This window comes from Vipera berus (assembly GCF_964194415.1).
Source record: "Vipera berus genome assembly, chromosome: 3".
Lineage (NCBI taxonomy): Eukaryota > Metazoa > Chordata > Lepidosauria > Squamata > Viperidae > Vipera > Vipera berus.
The window spans coordinates 64,399,948-64,418,724 of record NC_138204.1 but is presented as its reverse complement, the minus strand read 5'-3'; the positions used below and the strand labels follow the sequence as shown (position 1 = coordinate 64,418,724).

General features: G+C 43.2%; 1 protein-coding gene across 4 annotated transcripts in view; it reads left to right on the top strand.

Annotated features, from left to right (window-relative positions):
* The first annotated feature begins 71 nt into the window (after window positions 1-71).
* The window catches only part of NDC1 (NDC1 transmembrane nucleoporin), a 31,953-nt gene continuing 13,247 nt past the window's right edge, over window positions 72-18,777 (top strand). For 2 of the 4 annotated variants that reach the window (XM_081326096.1, XM_081326093.1), the window contains exons 1-11: window positions 72-135; window positions 5,773-5,893; window positions 6,435-6,536; window positions 7,284-7,464; window positions 8,577-8,727; window positions 9,135-9,243; window positions 10,276-10,327; window positions 12,387-12,519; window positions 12,783-12,875; window positions 13,219-13,300; window positions 14,063-14,221. In XM_081326096.1, the coding sequence (XP_081182222.1) occupies window positions 103-135; window positions 5,773-5,893; window positions 6,435-6,536; window positions 7,284-7,464; window positions 8,577-8,727; window positions 9,135-9,243; window positions 10,276-10,327; window positions 12,387-12,519; window positions 12,783-12,875; window positions 13,219-13,300; window positions 14,063-14,221 (1,216 nt within the window). In that variant the 5' untranslated portion in view covers window positions 72-102. Of the gene's footprint in view, window positions 136-204; window positions 238-5,772; window positions 5,894-6,434; window positions 6,537-7,283; window positions 7,465-8,576; window positions 8,728-9,134; window positions 9,244-10,275; window positions 10,328-12,386; window positions 12,520-12,782; window positions 12,876-13,218; window positions 13,301-14,062; window positions 14,222-18,777 lie in introns of those variants that run through there. The other 2 variants (XM_081326094.1, XM_081326095.1) reach the window with 2 other exon arrangements.

The window sequence follows — 18,777 nt, the reverse complement described above, 5'->3', positions numbered from 1 at the left end:
GGCGGGTTTAAAAACGTCACTGAAGCTATTACCCTACTACTGGTAGGAGAGCAGGGTTTGCTGGGAGAACATCCGGTACCGTTCACTGCCCTTTTTTGCACCATGGGAGATATTTCAACGCGGGAACAACACGGTGTATGTATAATTTCACCCTCGTATCAAACGCGCATAAAGACTTAAGTGTGACACCGATTATCAACATATTCGTCACTGCGATGAATGATTCGTGATACAAAAGTGTGTAAAGGACGCTTGCTTTCTCGCATGAGACTCGGCAATTATTGTATGCATTTGGGGGACTCGCGTCAACAAGCGCCTGGAGTTACTCAACATAGATGATGAAAATATAAAGATGTCATGCTTTTTTAATTTTAATTTCCCCCCCCCGCCCCCCGGCATGAAAAATCCTGAAATCGCCACTGGCAGATCCTTTGCTTTCAATGAAAAAAGGAGCTCTAACACTGCCAGCAGGTTTTCAGTGGCTGGGTTCACGTGGGAAGCTAAGCCGTAAGGCAGTTTCTTTGCACGAAAACGTGTGTAAATCCAGTGATTGTGATTTACAAAATATGGTTTTGGATTTTTCTGTGAAGCCAGCGTTGTCTTTCTTTCAACAATTACAATCATAGCTTTATCACTAAGCTTGTGTATGAAACCAGCCAGTACTTTAGGTCCTGAAGCTTTTTTTAAAAAAATTGTCAGGAGAAGGGGATACATTAATGAAATTTTGCTGAATTGCTGGTGCAAGAAGATTGCCCCTTTTGGGGAATTGAGCATGGGAAAGGGCAATTCTGCTCTTCATAACTTTGGGAAAGGCTACAAGTTACATACCTTTTAATCTGGTGCCATCCAGATGTTTTGGAATCACAGCTTCCAGAAGTCCCAACCAATAGTTGGTCAAGTTGGTTGAGAGTCATGGGAATACTAACACATCTGAAATGCAGGAAGTTGGGAATCTGAAGGCTAAGGATTATGGCATATTTAATTATATTTTTATCCTATTCAACCTCAGTAAGTTCAATACCGCATTTGCATACTTTATATCAGTATGCAATAATCATTCATTTTGCAACTGAAAAAGCTCCAGAGCATCTCTAATAAGATTATTAAAAATATCCTCCAAAATAATCCCTGCCTACACGTTTATCTGTCCAAAATAAATTACACACACATGAAGGGCATTAATGATTAGGCTAGCAGGTCATGAAGAGAAAGAGTTAAATGTAACCATTCTCAATAAAAGTGATGGACGGAGCCCCTTTCCCCCATATTTTTCATTATAGTAGATTGTTGTTGTTGTTGTTAGCTGCGAAGTCGTGTCCGACCCATCGCGACCCTATGGACAACATTCCTCCAGGCCTTCCTGTCTTCTACCATCTTCTGGAGTCCATTTAAGCTCACACCTACTGCTTCAGTGACTCCATCCAGCCACCTCATTCTCTGTCGTCCCCTTCTTCTATTGCCCTCGATCTTTCCCAGCATTAGGCTCTTCTCCAGTGAGTCCTTCCTTCTCATTAGGTGGCCAAAGTATTTGAGTTTTAGCTTCATGATCTGGCCTTCTAAAGAGCAGTCAGGATTGATCTCCTCTAGGACTGACCGGTTTGATCGCCTTGCAGTCCAAGGGACTCGCAGGAGTCTTCTCCAGCACCATAGTTCAAAGGCCTCAATTCTTTGGCGCTCAGCCTTTCTTATGGTCCAACTTTCACTGCCATACATTGCAACTGGGAAGACCATAGCCTTGACTATACGCACTTTTGTTGACAGGGTGATGTCTCTGCTTTTTAGTGTGCTGTCTAGATTTGCCATGGCTTTCCTCCCCAGGAGCAAGCGTCTTTTAATTTCTTGGCTACAGTCCCCATCTGCAGTGATCTTGGAGCCCAGGAAAACAAAATCTGTCACTACCTCCATTTCTTCCCCATCTATTTGCCAGGAATTGAGAGGGCCAGATGCCATGATCTTGGTTTTCTTAATGTTAAGTTTCAACCCAACTTTTGCACTCTCCTTCTTCACCCGCAACAAGAGGCTCTTTAGTTCTTCTTCACTTTCTGCCATTAGAGTGGTATCATCTGCATATCTTAGGTTGTTGATATTTCTTCCGGCAATCTTAATTCCAACTTTTGATTCATCTAGCCCTGCCTTTCTCATGATGTGCTCTGCATATAAGTTAAATAGGCAGGGCGACAGTATACAGCCTTGCCGGACTCCTTTCCCAATTTTGAACCAATCAGTGGTTCCGTGTCCAGTTCTCACTGTTGCTTCTTGACCCGCATATAGGTTTCTCAAGAGACAAATAAGATGGTCTGGTACTCCCATCTCTTTAAGAACTTGCCACAGTTTGTTATGATCCACACAATCAAAGGCTTTAGCATAGTCAATGAAGCAGAAGTAGATGTTTTTCTGGAACTCCCTAGCTTTCTCCATGATCCAGCGTATGTTGGCAATTTGATCTCTAGTTCCTCTGCCTCTTCGAAATCCTGCCTGTACTTCTGGTAGTTCTCGATCCACATACTGCTGAAGTCTAGCTTGTAGGATTTTAAGCATGACTTTACTAGCATGAGAAATGAGTGCAATGGTGCGGTAGTTTGAACATTCTTTGGCACTGCCTTTCTTTGGAATTGGAATGTAAACTGATCTTTTCCAATCCTGTGGCCACTGTTGAGTTTTCCAAATTTGCTGGCAAATTGAGTGTAGCACTTTTACTGCACTGTCTTTTAAGATTTTGAATAGCTCAGCTGGAATACTATCACCTCCACTAGCTTTGTTGTTGCTCAGCTTTTCTAAGGCCCACTTCACCTCACATTCTAGGATGTCTGGCTCGAGGTCAGTGACCACATCATTGTGATTATCTGGGACGTTAAGCTCATTCTTGTATAGTTCTTCTGTGTAATTTTGCCACCTCTTCTTAATCTCTTCTGCCTCTGTTAGGTCCCTGCCATTTTGGTCCTTTATCATGCCCATTTTTGCATTAAACGTTCCCTTCATCTCTCCAATTTTCTTGAAAAGATCTCTGGTCCTCCCTATTCTATTGTTTTCTTCTATTTCTTTGCACTGTTCATTTAAGAAGGCATTCTTATCTCTTCTAGCTATTCTCTGGAATTCTGCATTCAATTGGGCATATCTATGTTTTTCTCCCTTGCCTTTCGCTTCCCTCCTTTCCTCAGCTATTTGCAAAGCTTCCTCAGACAGCCATTTTGCTTTCTTGCATTTCTTTTTCTTTGGGATGGTTTTGGTTGCTACCTGTTGTACAATGTCGCGAACCTCTGTCCATAGTTCTTCAGGCACTCTGTCTATCAGATCTAATTCCTTAAATCTATTTGTCACCTCTACTGTATATTCAACAGGGATATGATTTAATTCATACCTGAGTGGCCTAGTGCTTTTCCCTACTTTCTTCAGTTTAAGCCTAAACTTTGCAAGGAGAAGCTCATGGTCTGAGCCACAGTCAGCTCCTGGTCTTGTTTTTACCGACTGTATAGAGCTTCTCCATCTTTGGCTGCAGAGCATATAGTCAATCTGATTTCTGTGTTGACCGTCTGGTGATGTCCATGTGTAGAGCCGTCTCTTGGGTTGTTGGAAAAGAGTGTTTGCTATGACCATCGTATTCTCTTGACAAAATTCTATCAGCCTGTGCCCTGCTTCATTTTGTACTCCAAGGCCAAACTTGCCTGTTATTCCAGTTATCTTTTGGCTTCCTACTTTAGCATTCCAATCCCCCATGATGATAAGGACATCATTTTTTGGTGTTACTTCTATAAGGTGCTGTAGGGCTTCATAGAACCGGTCAATTTCATCCTCTTCAGCACTGGTGGTTGGGGCATAGACTTGGACTACTGTGATATTGAATGGTTTGCCTTGGATTCGAACTGAGATCATTCTGTCATTTTGAGGATTGTATCCCAGTATTGATTTTCCTACTCTTTTATTGACTATGAAGGCTACTCCATTTCTTCTGAGGGATTCTTGCCCGCAGTAGTATACCTGATGGTCATCTGAATTAAATTCACCCATTCCTGTCCATTTTAGTTCGCTGATACCTAAGATGTCGATGTTCAGTCTTGTCATCTCTTGTTTGACCACGTCCAGCTTTCCTTGATTCATGGATCTTACATTCCAGGTTCCTATGGAGAAAAAATCTTTACAGCATCGGACTTTCCTTTCACCACCAGACATATCCACAGCTGAGCGTCCTTTCGGCTTTGGCCCAGTCGCTTCATTCTTTCTGGCGCTACTAGTACTAGCCCTCTGCTCTTCCCCAGTAGCATATTGGACGCCTTCCGACCTGAGGGGCTCATCTTCCAGCGTCATATCGTTTTGCCTTTTGGTACTGTCCATAGGGTTTTCATGGCAAAGATACTGGAGTGGGTTGCCATTTCCTTCTCCAGTGGATCACGTTTTGTCAGAACTCTCAGCTATGACCTGTCCGTCTTGGGTGGCCCTGCACGGCATAGCTCATAGCTTCATTGAATTACGCAAGCCCCTTCGCCACGACAAGGCAGTAATCCATGAAGGGGATAGTAGATAGTGCTTTTAAACCAAATGCTGTCCAAGTATGTTAAACCTGTTTTAGATCCAAAGGGCCTGGTTTTCCTGTAGTGGGCAAATACAGACCTTTTGTGGATTGACAACTGTACATGCCTTTGCGAACTACTGGGGTACCAATCCCATGTGCTAGCAAGACTGGAAGCTTACTGGAACTTGAATTGTAAATGTTCAGCTGTGTGAATGGAGCTTTAGAATCAGAGCCAGAATTTTTTTTCATAATTCTTTTCTCTGCATGCTTCAATTCTGGCTAGCCCAGGGGTAGGCAACCTTGGCTGGCTCAGGAATTCTGGGATTTGAAGTCCACGAGTCATAAAAGAGCCAAGGTTCCCTACCCATGGGCTAGACAGACTGTGGGATCACTGACTTCCAAATTGCTCTCTTTCTCACAGCCTCTGGGTGATTTTAGTGAATTTGCCGCTTATTATGTTTTTTAGGGATGTGTCACTGCACCATACTGCTAGTTTGATATGACACAAAGGTCTGAGAAGATGGAGTAAACCGAGGGTTGCCCTTGTTTGCTAGGGAGCAACCGTCTTGGCCACTACCCAAGTCAACTTGCACTATTTGGCCAAATCATGTTTCCTTTTTTATTGTTGTTGAAATACAAAAGATTAAAATAAAATCTGTGGAAGCCTGAAAGGTTCTAGGTCAGGGGTAGGCAACCTTGGCTATTTTATGACTCGTGGACTAGCTGGCTCAGGAATTCTGGGAGTTGAAGTCCACGAGTCATAAAAGAGCCAAGATTGCCTACCCCTGGTCTAGGTCATCCAGCCCATGGTATGAGAAAGGATGGAAGTTTGTAGATGAGGTTTTTTAAAAAAAAAACTAAAGAAAGAAATAATGACGCTGAAATTGCCCTATTATGTTCCTGTTTCTGTCTCTAGTTCCCATTCCTGGATTCTAAAGGAATGGGATTGAGTTAATTCCAAATTAACTCCCCTTGTCCTGGTGACATGGGCACCCAGAGTTCAAGTGAATTAACCTGTAACAACCTCAGGCTAAACACTCTTTAAGTTATTCCACTGTGTTTTCAGTTTAACGTTTGGACTTAGCTGACATGTTTTATATAAAACTGAGTATGTGTTACCAAATGTGGCCAACATTTTTATTTTTAAGTCACGATTATCTTTTCCCACCTGCCTCTTTAAATCAGAATTGCTAATGTTTGATCTAAAGTTACTTGGCAATTTGTGTGTTGATTTATGGAAACAAAGTGCAATTTTTCCCCCCTAGATCTTAAGATGGAGAGCAACAGCAAGCATTGCTTGGTCTGTGCTATTGCTTCCTCTGTGTGTGGCAATGTTCATCATCATTAGCAGTATTGATCTCTTCCATCCTGTTCAGTGGATCACAAGTATGTACAAAATGTATCCAAGATTGGATAACCATGCTATAGAATAATGCTGCTGTGTAGTACTGTGTTGTATTTTAACTATGTTGCTTTGTACTTATTATGTTGATAACTCTTATGCAGCATTTCAGAGTGATTTTCATATCTCTGATCATGGTTTATGATAACCTCTGGTTAATAATAATAAAAAAAGCCATCTGACAAAATCTTATCAACTTAGAGAAGCTGCCAGAATAATTTAGTTGCCTTTTGCCAGCTCTTAGCTTTTAACTAAAATTAAATAAAACTAAGAATCGGGGAAAGGCAGCTAAAATTTTCTCCTGCGTGCATGCATTGTACATGCAGCCATGGACACTGAGATGAGAGCTGTGCTAGAGAGAGTGTCTGGTACTCTCTGTGCTTGGTTGTTTTCTTACAGACATTTCATTATCCAACTAGGTAATATCTTTAGGGCATTGTTCAGACTTATAGGCCCTAAACAGTTATTCCAGTTATAGCTTCTCTATAATCCTTTCTCAAAAGGAATTTACTTTTTCTGTTCCAGATTCTTTCAACGATTTGTATACATCCTATGTGATCTTTTGCATACTACTGCTGTCTGTGGTGATACTGGTAATAAATGTCTTCAATCTTCAGTTTCACGCAGGTGGGTACTGAAAGCCATATCGAATAAGAGGCGCAGCCTGGCCCCGATTAGCGTCTTAAACATATCCTTACTTTTAAGATTCATTTTGGCATCTCTCTTATTCTGTAATCCAAAGAGAAATTGAGTTATTCTCCTAATTGTTCCTTGAGTCACCAGTATCTAAGAATTCTCATGAAGCTGGCCATTATCATTTAAAAACTTCTCTGAAGGTGCTTTGATGAGCAGGATGGCTCAAAGGTCTACCTTTCATATTAAGAGGTATCTAATATTAAAGTAAAAGGGACACGGTGGCTCAGTGGGTTAGGACACTGAGTTTGTCAATCAGAAGGTCGGCAGTTTGGCGGGTCGAATCCCGAGTGCCGCGTAACAGAGTGAGCACCTGTTACTCGTCCCAGCTTCTGCCAACCTAGCAGTTCGAAAGCATGTAAAAATGCAAGTAGAAAAATAGGGACCACTCCGGTGGAAAGGTAACAGCGTTCCGTGTGCCTTTGGCGTCTAGTCATGCCGGCCACATGACCACGGAGACGTCCTTGGACAAGCACTGGCTCTTCGGCTTTGAAACGGAGATGAGCACCGGCCCCTAGAGTTGGAAACGACTAGCACGCATGTACGGGGGAACCTTTACCTTTACCTAATATTAAAGTAAATTGTTGGAATGCCATAGTTTGGAATGTGATGCCATATGAGGGAAACCTAAGGGAGTGGTTTAAGGAGCAAATGGTTATTGTTGTTTTCTTCACTTTGCAGTTGTGCCTTCTATTCACTGCTCCCGATTAGCCCTAATAAGCAAGATAATCCACCCGCAGCAGGTGATCCATTCAATTGCCCATGCTGTGATGGGGATGCTGGTAGCTTGGTGTGCTGCAGTTATGACCAAGGGGAAGTTCCTCTTTTTGTCCATGCCCTGCACAGCTACAACTACAGAAAGGTATATTCCTGAAGCTTTCCATTTATACATAAAATGAATAAAAATTGCATTATCAAACATTTTATAATAGGCCTGCTTACACACTATGGGTTGTCCAGGGATCTTCTCCGGTCAGATCTTTGTGTGCCAGCAAGAGACAAGCCATAGTGGATGGCATAGTAGGCTGGTGGGTATGTTTATAATCTTTCCCCACACTGCAAAGAGAAAAAGCAGATTTTGAGTTTGCACTTCATGTTTTTTGCCTTAATGACTTAGTTATTCATGTATGTTGTACAAACAAGGCCAATAGTGATCTTTCTCTCCCTCTCCCCCCAATTCCAAGTGTAGAAATCATGCAAATAATAAAAGACTTTGTTCAGGCCAATTGCTTCTTTTGGATTAAATCTTTATAAAAAAATCATTGGCAGCAGCAAGTGGAAATATTTTCTTTGGGCTACCTTTCAGTAGAAGCCACATTGAGGCTTCCTGCTTCTGAGACATGAATCATTGCAAAGAAAAAACCTATTTTCACTGTAGTTAATTACAATCCTATAACATTTGTACATCTCGGTGACCTAGCGCTAAGACACCTGTGCTGCGGGGAGAGAACTCATGTGCAATTTTGCTGTTTTGTTTTCAAAATAAGGGGAATTAGTTTACAAAAAAAATTCCTACCCTTTCAAAAGTACCAAATGATTGTATGTTTAAATCAGCCTTTTCCAATCTCATGATCTCCAGATGTTTTTGAACTTTATCGAATGAAAATTCCTGATAGTTCTGATCTCGGCATATCTGGAAGTTCATAGCCTTTCATATATAGATCTTTAAAGAAGTACTTAAAAAAGACTGTTTTGCTCTGGCAAATCAAAGCTTTTTTGTTAGAAATAGGCATATTCTTACTGATCAAACTTTTCTCACCTTCTATTTACCACAAGTGTCTATATAAGGTGAAGTTGGAAAAAAATAGAGCTTCCATTGCTCCAAGTACTGATTAGAAAGATTCCTAACCATGTTATTTTTAAGAGTGTGTCCCATTTTTTCAAAATCAGATGCTATATTTTTGAAGTGAAACAAAAAATAGAGTCCTGTGTGACTGCATGCACCAGTAAATTAAAAATGCTGTTTTGCTATAGTGCTGCTGATACTGATGCTGATGCTACCCTTCACACGTGCCTGAATGAATATCATCTCTTCATTTTGCTCCTTGGAGCTTTTATGGGTTATAGTTACAGTCTCCGATATCTTATCCACAATTTGAACTACCTCCCATTTCCTGCCATACAAGTAAGTGCATAAAATACAAGTGTATGAAGACCTTACATCTGATCTGCAGTGGTGGCTAGGATATGCCCAGGAAAGGAGCTTTCCTCCCTGCAAAATTCACACATTAAGCTAAGTCAACGCAGGCTTGGGTTTAGCATGATGGATGAACCCTTCCACTAAGGTTTTAAGCACCTATAAAAAGAATATCGATGTGTAGTTGCAATGCATAAATTTGAGTCTTACCCCTAGCTAATAAATATTTTACTGAATTAAAGCAGGGGAAAAAAAATAAAACTTTAACCTCAAACTTTATCGAGCAAGCTCCTGTAATGTGGCAGGATTGGAAGATTGTCCAATTTAAAGCATGAAAAAGTCTTCCCGTTCAATATGATATTCCATTCAAAAATATATGTATATAATTTTTTCAGCAGTACAAGTATCTGCGCTTCAGAAGATCTCTTCCACTACTGGCAAAACATAGTTGTGTGGAGTCATTTTATATGGTTAGGAACTTCTGTGCTGTTTATTACTTCTTTGGTAAGAGTTCCGTCTCTCTCCCTTCCTTTCCTGTTCTGCAAAATGATAGAAAGAGGTGAGGCACTGAGGTTGGTTTCAAGGCACTTTTGATTATTTGGTCGTGGGATCAGTGGAAGAGGAGTTATTGCAGCTGTTTCTTGTCTTTGTTTCTGCAGATCCATATGGGCAATATAAATGTGGGAGGAGCCTCTGTATTGCATTTACTCTATACGCTGCCCTCTTTCAGAAGCTCATAACACTCCCTCCAATTGTTCCTCCCACAGCAACCCTGTGAAATAAGATGGATGAGAGAGTGATTGATTCTACTAATGACTGAGAATGGACTTGAACCTAGTCTCCCAAGTCTGTGTCCGATTACCTTGACTATTATATCATTCCGGCTCCCTAGAAAAATTGGCCATTTGGGGAAATATAATAAGATTGTTCTCTGTGTTATGATTTATGCCAAGTACTGTATAGCAGCTAGTTTTTGGCAGAACTCAACCAGATGAGGTCCAGTACTCTGACTTCAGAAGTCCAAGTTAGTAGAGCATAGAAAAACATGTTTTGCTACAAGATGCAAAAAAACATTTCTTAATGTGTTGTGAGTAATATAAGACCTTTGTATAAACTGGTCTGAAGCCACTCAATAGACCAGGATTGCTCTACCCTCCCCTCCATACTGGTACTTCTGTGTTTGTTTTGATAGTATTGGTAGCTCCCTTAAGGTGTCACAGAAGCAGGATATGTCTTCTTTCCGTAGGGTTCAAATTCAGCTCTCTACAGCTGGAGTAGTCCATACATATAAAAAGATACTGGGTTGTGATCTTGATATAATCAGACTTTGAAGTCAGTGGAACAGGCTTATCATAACCAATCACGCCCTGTAGATAGTGCTCAGATGATTCTAATTAAATTTGGATCCAAACCAGTATCTTAAAACAAACAAAACTGTATTGGCAATATAATTTTTGCTGAAAGTCCTGCATAATTTACCAAAGTAATATATGCTTGTGATGTTATCCATTGATTGTCCTATTTATGATTTCTCAGGTTACATTCCAAGGACATGGATGATGACCACAATGAACATTCGGCCTGATAGGTTAGTAACTATAACATAGTACCTTACGTTGAATTGTATCTTGCCTTCTGTAAAGAAATAAAAAGTAAAATAAGTGATTAAGATCACAGGTTGTGATGAAATGTAGGATAAAGTTCGCTTTTTAAGTATGTTTTATTGGTGAGGGTTTAGTGCTTCCAAGAAGAGATTATATTCCAAGAATGTAGTGTGTAGTGGGGTGCCCCAGGGCTCTGTTCTGGGTCCAGTGCTCTTCAGCATATTCATCAACGATTTGGACGAGGGGATAGAAGGGGAACTCATCAAATTTGCAGACGACACCAAGCTGGCAGGACTAGCCAACACTCCAGAAGACAGGCTTGAGATACAGGAGGATCTGGACAGACTTGAACACTGGGCGCTATCTAACAAAATGAAATTCAATGGTGAAAAAAGTAAGGTTCTACATTTAGGCAAGAAAAACCAAATGTACAGGTATAGTAGAGGGGGTACCTTGCTCAATAGTGGTAACTGTGAGAGGGATCTCGGAGTCCTAGTGGACAATCACTTAAATATGAGCCAGCAGTGTGCTGCAGTTGCCAAAAAGCCAACACAGTGCTAGGCTGCATTAACAGAGGGATAGAATCAAGATCCCGTGAAGTATTAATACCACTTTACAATGCCTTGGTAAGGCCATACGTGGAATACTGCATCCAGTTTTGGTCACCATGATGTAAAAAAGATGTTGAGACTCTAGAAAGAGTACAGAGAAGAGCAGCAAAGATGATTACGGGACTGGAGGCTAAAACATAAGGAATGGCTGCTGGAATTGGATGTGTCTAGTTTAACGAAGAGAAGGGTGAGGGGTGACATGATAGCAGTGTTCCAATATCTCAGGGACTGCCACAAAGGAGAGGGAGTCAAGCTATTTTCTAAAGCGCCTGAAGGCAGGACAAGAAGCAACGGATGGAAACTAATCCAGGAGAGAAGCAACCTAGAACTAAGGAGAAACTTCCTGACAGTTAGAACAATTAACCAGTGGAACAACCTACCTCCAGAAGCAATGAATGCTCCAACACTGGAAGTTTTTAAGAAAAGTCTGGACAGCCATTTGTCTGAAATGGTATAGGGTTTCCTGCCTGAGCAGGGGGTTGGGCTAGATGACCTTCAAGGTCCCTTCCAACTACTTCTCCTTCTCCTTCTCCTTATCATCATCATCATCATCATCATTATTATTATTATTATTATTATTATTATTATTATTATTATTATTATTATTATTATTATTATTATTATTATTATTATTATCTCTCTAAGCCAAAAAGATTCTGTACAATGGTTTCAGGGACCATACATTTGCATGTGACAGCATGACCCAGTGGAGCTATAAACTACTTTTGTGAAACATTTGTTTGATAACTTTAATAAGTAAACAGCTTAAAAGATTTTCTTACAAAACAGCATATACATATTCTAAAATATTGAGGATGATATCAACACAATAACAATACCATCAGCAAAACCTACTCAAAACACATCTTTGAATATTCAATTTTTTTCCACTTATCTAATATGCATAACTTACATTAATTCTCAACAATGATTGCAATGAAGCTTTCTCACTATAGTCATAAGTCATGATAGTCGTAAAGCAGATCGCTCATGTGACTAACCTGATTTTATACTGGCAGTCATTAAACAAACACCACAGTTCTTAAGTGAACCAATTGTTTACCATTGGCTGGTTTTGCAGAAAATTGGAAGTAAATGCCAGTTTTCAGGTTAAAAAAAAAGTCATAAAATTCATTCATGTGACTGTTAGAACTGCAAATCATCGTATAGGTAGGCTGATTGCCAAATGCCCAAAATTCAGTCATGTGACCACGGGGAGGATGGCCCTCAGAACTTTGGACCCAGATTATAAATTCCCTTGGGGAGGTCTAATTTTGAATGGTTGCTATGCAACCGGTTGTAAGACAAGGATTAGCTATACTGTGTTTAGAGCTCAAAAAGTTACGCTTTTGATAAATTGCTTGCGTGTTCATGTCATACAAATAAAGTGTAGGAAGGAGATATGCTGTTTATTTCTTTATTTGTCTTTCAGCAATCTTCCTCTTCTAGACACAGTGGCTGGTCTCCTGGATTTTTCTCTTCTATATCATAGCTGGCTATGTGGTCTGTTTCTGCTCATGAATTGGTACATCGCATGGCTTCTCTTCAGAATTTTTTCAACCGAGGTGGGTGCCGCAGGCCCCCAACACACTGTCCCTGCTCTCAAAGCAGCTTTCATTTAAAAAAACCAAAAACAAAGCATTGTTTAATACACCTTTTGTTATAATGAAGTCAACATCGTCGCATTATTGGACAACTAACGTTCCCATCAGCCTGTTCATTTTGCTACTTTGACGAGCTTGCAAATGAGTATTACGCCTTAAATAATATCACTAAAAGATGGGTTCTTATTTTCGCTTCAGCCGCAGCTTATGTGTTCTGTTTTCAGGCCCATCACTTTCCAGTCCAGCCAACCTTTGCAGAAGAAGCAGACCAGTGTTTACCTAAAATCTTAAGCAGCAACCCTCCACCCCTTTTAAAGGTATGACTCTTGTATGCGGAGGCTGCCAGTCGGTATGATTATGTGTGTGATTATAATAGAAAATAATACAAGGAAAATTTGGCAGCAAAACCCTAGTTTTTATTATTGGTTGGCGTGCCAAAATCACAAGTTAGCTGTAGTTACTTACAGAAACTAGATTGGCATCTTTTGTCAAAGCCAAGCAAGCTGCACAATGTCTTAATTCAATTTGTGAATTGTGAACCCAGCCCAATTTTCTGATTGCTCTTTTTAAAGAAACTTCGTATGATTATGGTTCAACTCTGGAAATTAGAAAGCAAATTAAGCCAGCTTAGCACTATTTCTAAAACAATTTTCTCTATAGTTTTTAGCTTTACAGGACCTGATGTTTCTTTCTCAATATTCTTCTATGCGTCGTCAAGAGGTCTTTAGCCTCAGCCAACCAGGTACTTGAAACATTACTGATGTTTTATTAAATGAAAAGGGAAGTAATACAAAGTGAGAAATAAATTGATTTCATTTGAGGAGAGTTTTGTTTGCATTTGATATTTTGGATGTGAGCATGTCATGATTTTAATTTTTTAATATGAATATTGATTTATAAAATTTACTTATACTTTATATGCACAGATTTTCATATAACCATTGATTTCTGGGAATTCAAAGTGATTTACTGTCGAAAGAAAATGGGGCAAGAAAGACTTTAAGACTTTTTAAAAAGAAAATTATTAGTACTTTTTGCCCATAGGTGAATGTGAAGAGGTATAAGATAGAACATGGCAACTAGAATAATTACCTTGCATATTTTTTCTAAATTGTTGTTGGTCAATCAACTGATATCTAATATGTTGGGATATCACTTCTGACACTCCAGTATGTGTAGGCTTGGTTGTGATAACCTAACAGTTTAGCAAGAATAGAATCCTGATTAAAAGTTTATATTGTATGGAGATGTAAATTGTGTATTTCACACATTACTCAAACTTTCTTTGATTGTATACTGTTTATTACATTAGAAAACTGTGTCTCACATTATTGATTAATGCTCTTGCAACAAATGATTATTTAGTATTACTAAAACATGTTTTTTGTTACATAAGTGGTTTTCTTTCTGCTCTAAATCTGTTTCATGAAATTTCATAAAAGTTGAAAAGACTATTTAGGTTATTGTGGTAGTTGCTCATTGGCATTCTGTGTATCTCTGACAGGTGGACATCCGTACAACTGGACTTCAATTTGTGGGGAGTGTTTGAACCTTCTAAGTGAACTGACACAAAAGCTGATAATCCAGCAAGAGATTGCAGCTGCAAATGGAAGAATGAAACAGCCATCCCCAGGAGACCTGACACAGTCCTTCAGTTCTTCAGGTAATGGACAGTGTTAATCCAAAGGCTACCTAGTTGCCAAGATCTAGATGATTGCTACGTGGTAGCAAAGAGATAGAGAAAACTCTACCTCTTTGCTGTCATCTAGAGGTCATTTGGATTTGCACAATCAAAATGTAGTAGCCTTAGCCATGCATTTTTTGAGCCTTTAAATCACACCATTCGGAAAAGAGTAGGCTAGCATACTAAGGTAGCATGCTTAGCCATGATAGTGCAGTGGTTAGGATGCAATATTGCAGGCTAATGCTGCATTCCCATTGCCAGGAGTTCGATCCTGACTGGCTGAAGGTTGACTCAGCCTTCCATCCTTTCGAGATAGGTAAAATGAGGACCCAGATCACTGGGGGCAATATGCTGACTCTGTAAGCCGCTTAGAGAGGGCTATAAAGCACTGAAAAGTGGTACTTAAGTCTAAGTGTTATTGTCCAGGCTATTGCAAGCATTCATGAAAGTGAGGAAAAGGCTAGGGTGTGTTTCTGTTTCACTGGCATTTTAACTTTTTTGTCTAATTACAAACAACATGCTAATGAACTGCTTCAAATTTTATTTCTTGGCAGAGTTTCATTGGCATTTTCCCACAATTAAATTATGTCACGCCACCCCACCCCTTGCAACCACCTGACAACTGGCTAACATGAATGACTGGTTGCACCCCATAGTCACATGACCACAATTTGTGAGTTTTTTGCCAGTTTCTGGCAAAACTACCCATTCGGGAGAATGGGTTTGCATCTACAACCACACAATTTGCTTAACATCATAAAAACAGTTGTAAAATCAAATCTGGTCATATGGTGCCTCAGCCTATGACCATCATGACTTTCCAGTCCCAATTTTGGTTGTAAGTTGAGGACTCCCTGTACCCAAGTATATCATTGTGGCAATTTACATAATTTGTGTGATGACATTTTTGCACAAATTGTTCAAGTTATGTCATTTGTGTGGACTTACTTCATTTTTTTACCTCATTTGTGTAATGACATTACAAAATTGATGTACACTGCTGTGGTGTACATTGGATTTATTCAGCCACTGTCATCAAGGATAACAATGACAAGTGTGATTAAAGGACCTCAGAAGAAGGGATCTTTGATTCCCACAGGCAGAAAACCTGTAGCTAGCAGTCCACATGTGGCTCTTCAGAGATTGCACTGCTGACATTTATAAGCAAGTGGACCATTTTTAGTTATTCTATGTTTTAGTTTTTATGGATTTCCCCCCCCCCAAAAAAAAATTGGAAATTCAGTAGTCTTGAAAGGCAAGCTATTCCCATTCTTCTTAAGTGCCCACAATAGTTCCAAATCAGCTCAAAAGAAATATTTGGGACTGCCTTTTTAGACTTGGGGGATTAGAATAGAAATGCGGGTAGTTTCACCTTCTCATTTCTACTCTCAGAACCCTGAAATAAATGTGCGTCTTCCTTCTAGTAACATTCTAAGATAATCTTCAAAGATCTCAAGAAGGCTGAATGGCTCCTAGCTACTCTTGATCTTTTGAATCCTGTTCTGTAGAATTTCTATTCTGCTCCCTCAATGTAATATCTATATTGCCAGCCATTAGGTAAAGGTAAAGGTTCCCCCGCACATGCGTGCTAGTCGTTTCCAACTCTAGGGGCCGGTGCTCATCTCCATTTCAAAGCCGAAGAGCCAGCGCTTGTCCGAGGACGTCTCCGTGGTCATGTGGCCAGCATGACTAGACGCCAAAGGCGCACGGAACGCTGTTACCTTCCCACCGTAGTGGTCCCTATTTTTCTACTTGCATTTTTACGTGCTTTCGAACTGCTAGGTTGGCAGAAGCTAGGACGAGTAACAGGCACTCACTCTGTTACGCGGCACTCAGGATTCGACCCGCCAAACTGCTGACCATCTGATCGACAAGCTTAGCATCCTAACCCACTGAGCTACCGCGTCCCTATTGCCAGCCATTATTCATGATCAAAAGAAACAGAATATTCTTCAGATGTAGTGTAGCTTGCAGATTCATTATTGGATTTACATCTTTCCATAGGTCTTGGCTTGTTCTAACCATGGCTTGTTGAAGAAGCCCAAACTAAGCTATAAATTACCGTATATACTTGAGTATAAGCCGAATTTTTCAGCCCACTTTTTGGGCTGAAAAATTCCACTTCGGCTTATACTCCAGTCAACAAAAAAACTTACCGAGGACTTGTGCGCGGCCGAGGCTTTGGAGCTTCCGGGATCGCGCTCACCTCTCCCAAGCCACGGCCGTCCGGAGACCTGCCGAAGTTTGGGGAGGTTTGGGGAGGTGCGCACGCACCTCCCCAAACCTCCCCAAACGAAGCCGGGTCTCCGTTCCTCTGCGCCCTGCCTGCCTGCTTCTTTCCACAGCGGAAAGAAGCAGGCAGGCAGGGGGCGGAGGAACGGAGACCCGGCGACGTTTGGGGAGGTTTGGGCGCCTCTCCAAATATCCCCAAACGTCGCCGGGTCTCCGTTCCTCTGTGCCCTGCCTGCCTGCTTCTTTCCACAGCGGAAAGAAGCAGGCAGGCAGGGGGCGGAGGAACGGAGACCCGGCGACGTTTGGGGAGGTTTGGGCGCCTCTCCAAATATCCCCAAACGTCGCCGGGTCTCCGTTCCTCTGTGCCCTGCCTGCCTGCTTCTTTCCACAGCGGAAAGAAGCAGGCAGGCAGGGGGCGGAGGAACGGAGACCCGGCGACGTTTGGGGAGGTTTGGGCGCCTCTCCAAATATCCCCAAACGTCGCCGGGTCTCCGTTCCTCTGTGCCCTGCCTGCCTGCTTCTTTCCACAGCGGAAAGAAGCAGGCAGGCAGGGGGCGGAGGAACGGAGACCCGGCGACGTTTGGGCGCCTCTCCAAATATCCCCAAACGTCGCCGGGTCTCCGTTCCTCTGTGCCCTGCCTGCCTGCTTCTTTCCACAGCGGAAAGAAGCAGGCAGGCAGGGGGCGGAGGAACGGAGACCCGGCGACGTTTGGGGAGGTTTGGGCGCCTCTCCAAATATCCCCAAACGTCGCTGGGTCTCCGTTCCTCTGTGCCCTGCCTGCCTGCTTCTTTCCACAGCGGAAAGAAGCAGGCAGGCAGGGGGCGGAGGAACGGAGACCCGGCGACGTTTGGGGAGGTTTGGGCGCCTCTCCAAATATCCCCAAACGTCGCCGGGTCTCCGTTCCTCTGTGCCCTGCCTGCCTGCTTCTTTCCACAGCGGAAAGAAGCAGGCAGGCAGGGGGCGGAGGAACGGAGACCCGGCGACGTTTGGGGATATTTGGAGAGGCGCCCAAACCTCCCCAAACGTCGCCGGGTCTCCGTTCCTCCGCCCCCTGCCTGCCTGCTTCTTTCCGCTGTGGAAAGAAGCAGGCAGGCAGGGCACAGAGGAACGGAGACCCGGCGACGTTTGGGGATATTTGGAGAGGCGCCCAAACCTCCCCAAACGTCGCCGGGTCTCCGTTCCTCCGCCCCCTGCCTGCCTGCTTCTTTCCGCTGTGGAAAGAAGCAGGCAGGCAGGGCACAGAGGAACGGAGACCCGGCGACGTTTGGGGATATTTGGAGAGGCGCCCAAACCTCCCCAAACGTCGCCGGGTCTCCGTTCCTCCGCCCCCTGCCTGCCTGCTTCTTTCCGCTGTGGAAAGAAGCAGGCAGGCAGGGCGCAGAGGAACGGAGACCCGGCGACGTTTGGGGATATTTGGAGAGGCGCCCAAACCTCCCCAAACGTCGCCGGGTCTCCGTTCCTCCGCCCCCTGCCTGCCTGCTTCTTTCCGCTGTGGAAAGAAGCAGGCAGGCAGGGCGCAGAGGAACGGAGACCCGGCGACGTTTGGGGATATTTGGAGAGGCGCCCAAACCTCCCCAAACGTCGCCGGGTCTCCGTTCCTCCGCCCCCTGCCTGCCTGCTTCTTTCCGCTGTGGAAAGAAGCAGGCAGGCAGGGCACAGAGGAACGGAGACCCGGCGACGTTTGGGGATATTTGGAGAGGCGCCCAAACCTCCCCAAACGTCGCCGGGTCTCCGTTCCTCCGCCCCCTGCCTGCCTGCTTCTTTCCGCTGTGGAAAGAAGCAGGCAGGCAGGGCACAGAGGAACGGAGACCCGGCGACGTTTGGGGATATTTGGAGAGGCGCCCAAACCTCCCCAAACGTCGCCGGGTCTCCGTTCCTCCGCCCCCTGCCTGCCTGCTTCTTTCCGCTGTGGAAAGAAGCAGGCAGGCAGGGCACAGAGGAACGGAGACCCGGCGACGTTTGGGGATATTTGGAGAGGCGCCCAAACCTCCCCAAACGTCGCCGGGTCTCCGTTCCTCCGCCCCCTGCCTGCCTGCTTCTTTCCGCTGTGGAAAGAAGCAGGCAGGCAGGGCACAGAGGAACGGAGACCCGGCGACGTTTGGGGATATTTGGAGAGGCGCCCAAACCTCCCCAAACGTCGCCGGGTCTCCGTTCCTCCGCCCCCTGCCTGCCTGCTTCTTTCCGCTGTGGAAAGAAGCAGGCAGGCAGGGCACAGAGGAACGGAGACCCGGCGACGTTTGGGGATATTTGGAGAGGCGCCCAAACCTCCCCAAACGTCGCCGGGTCTCCGTTCCTCCGCCCC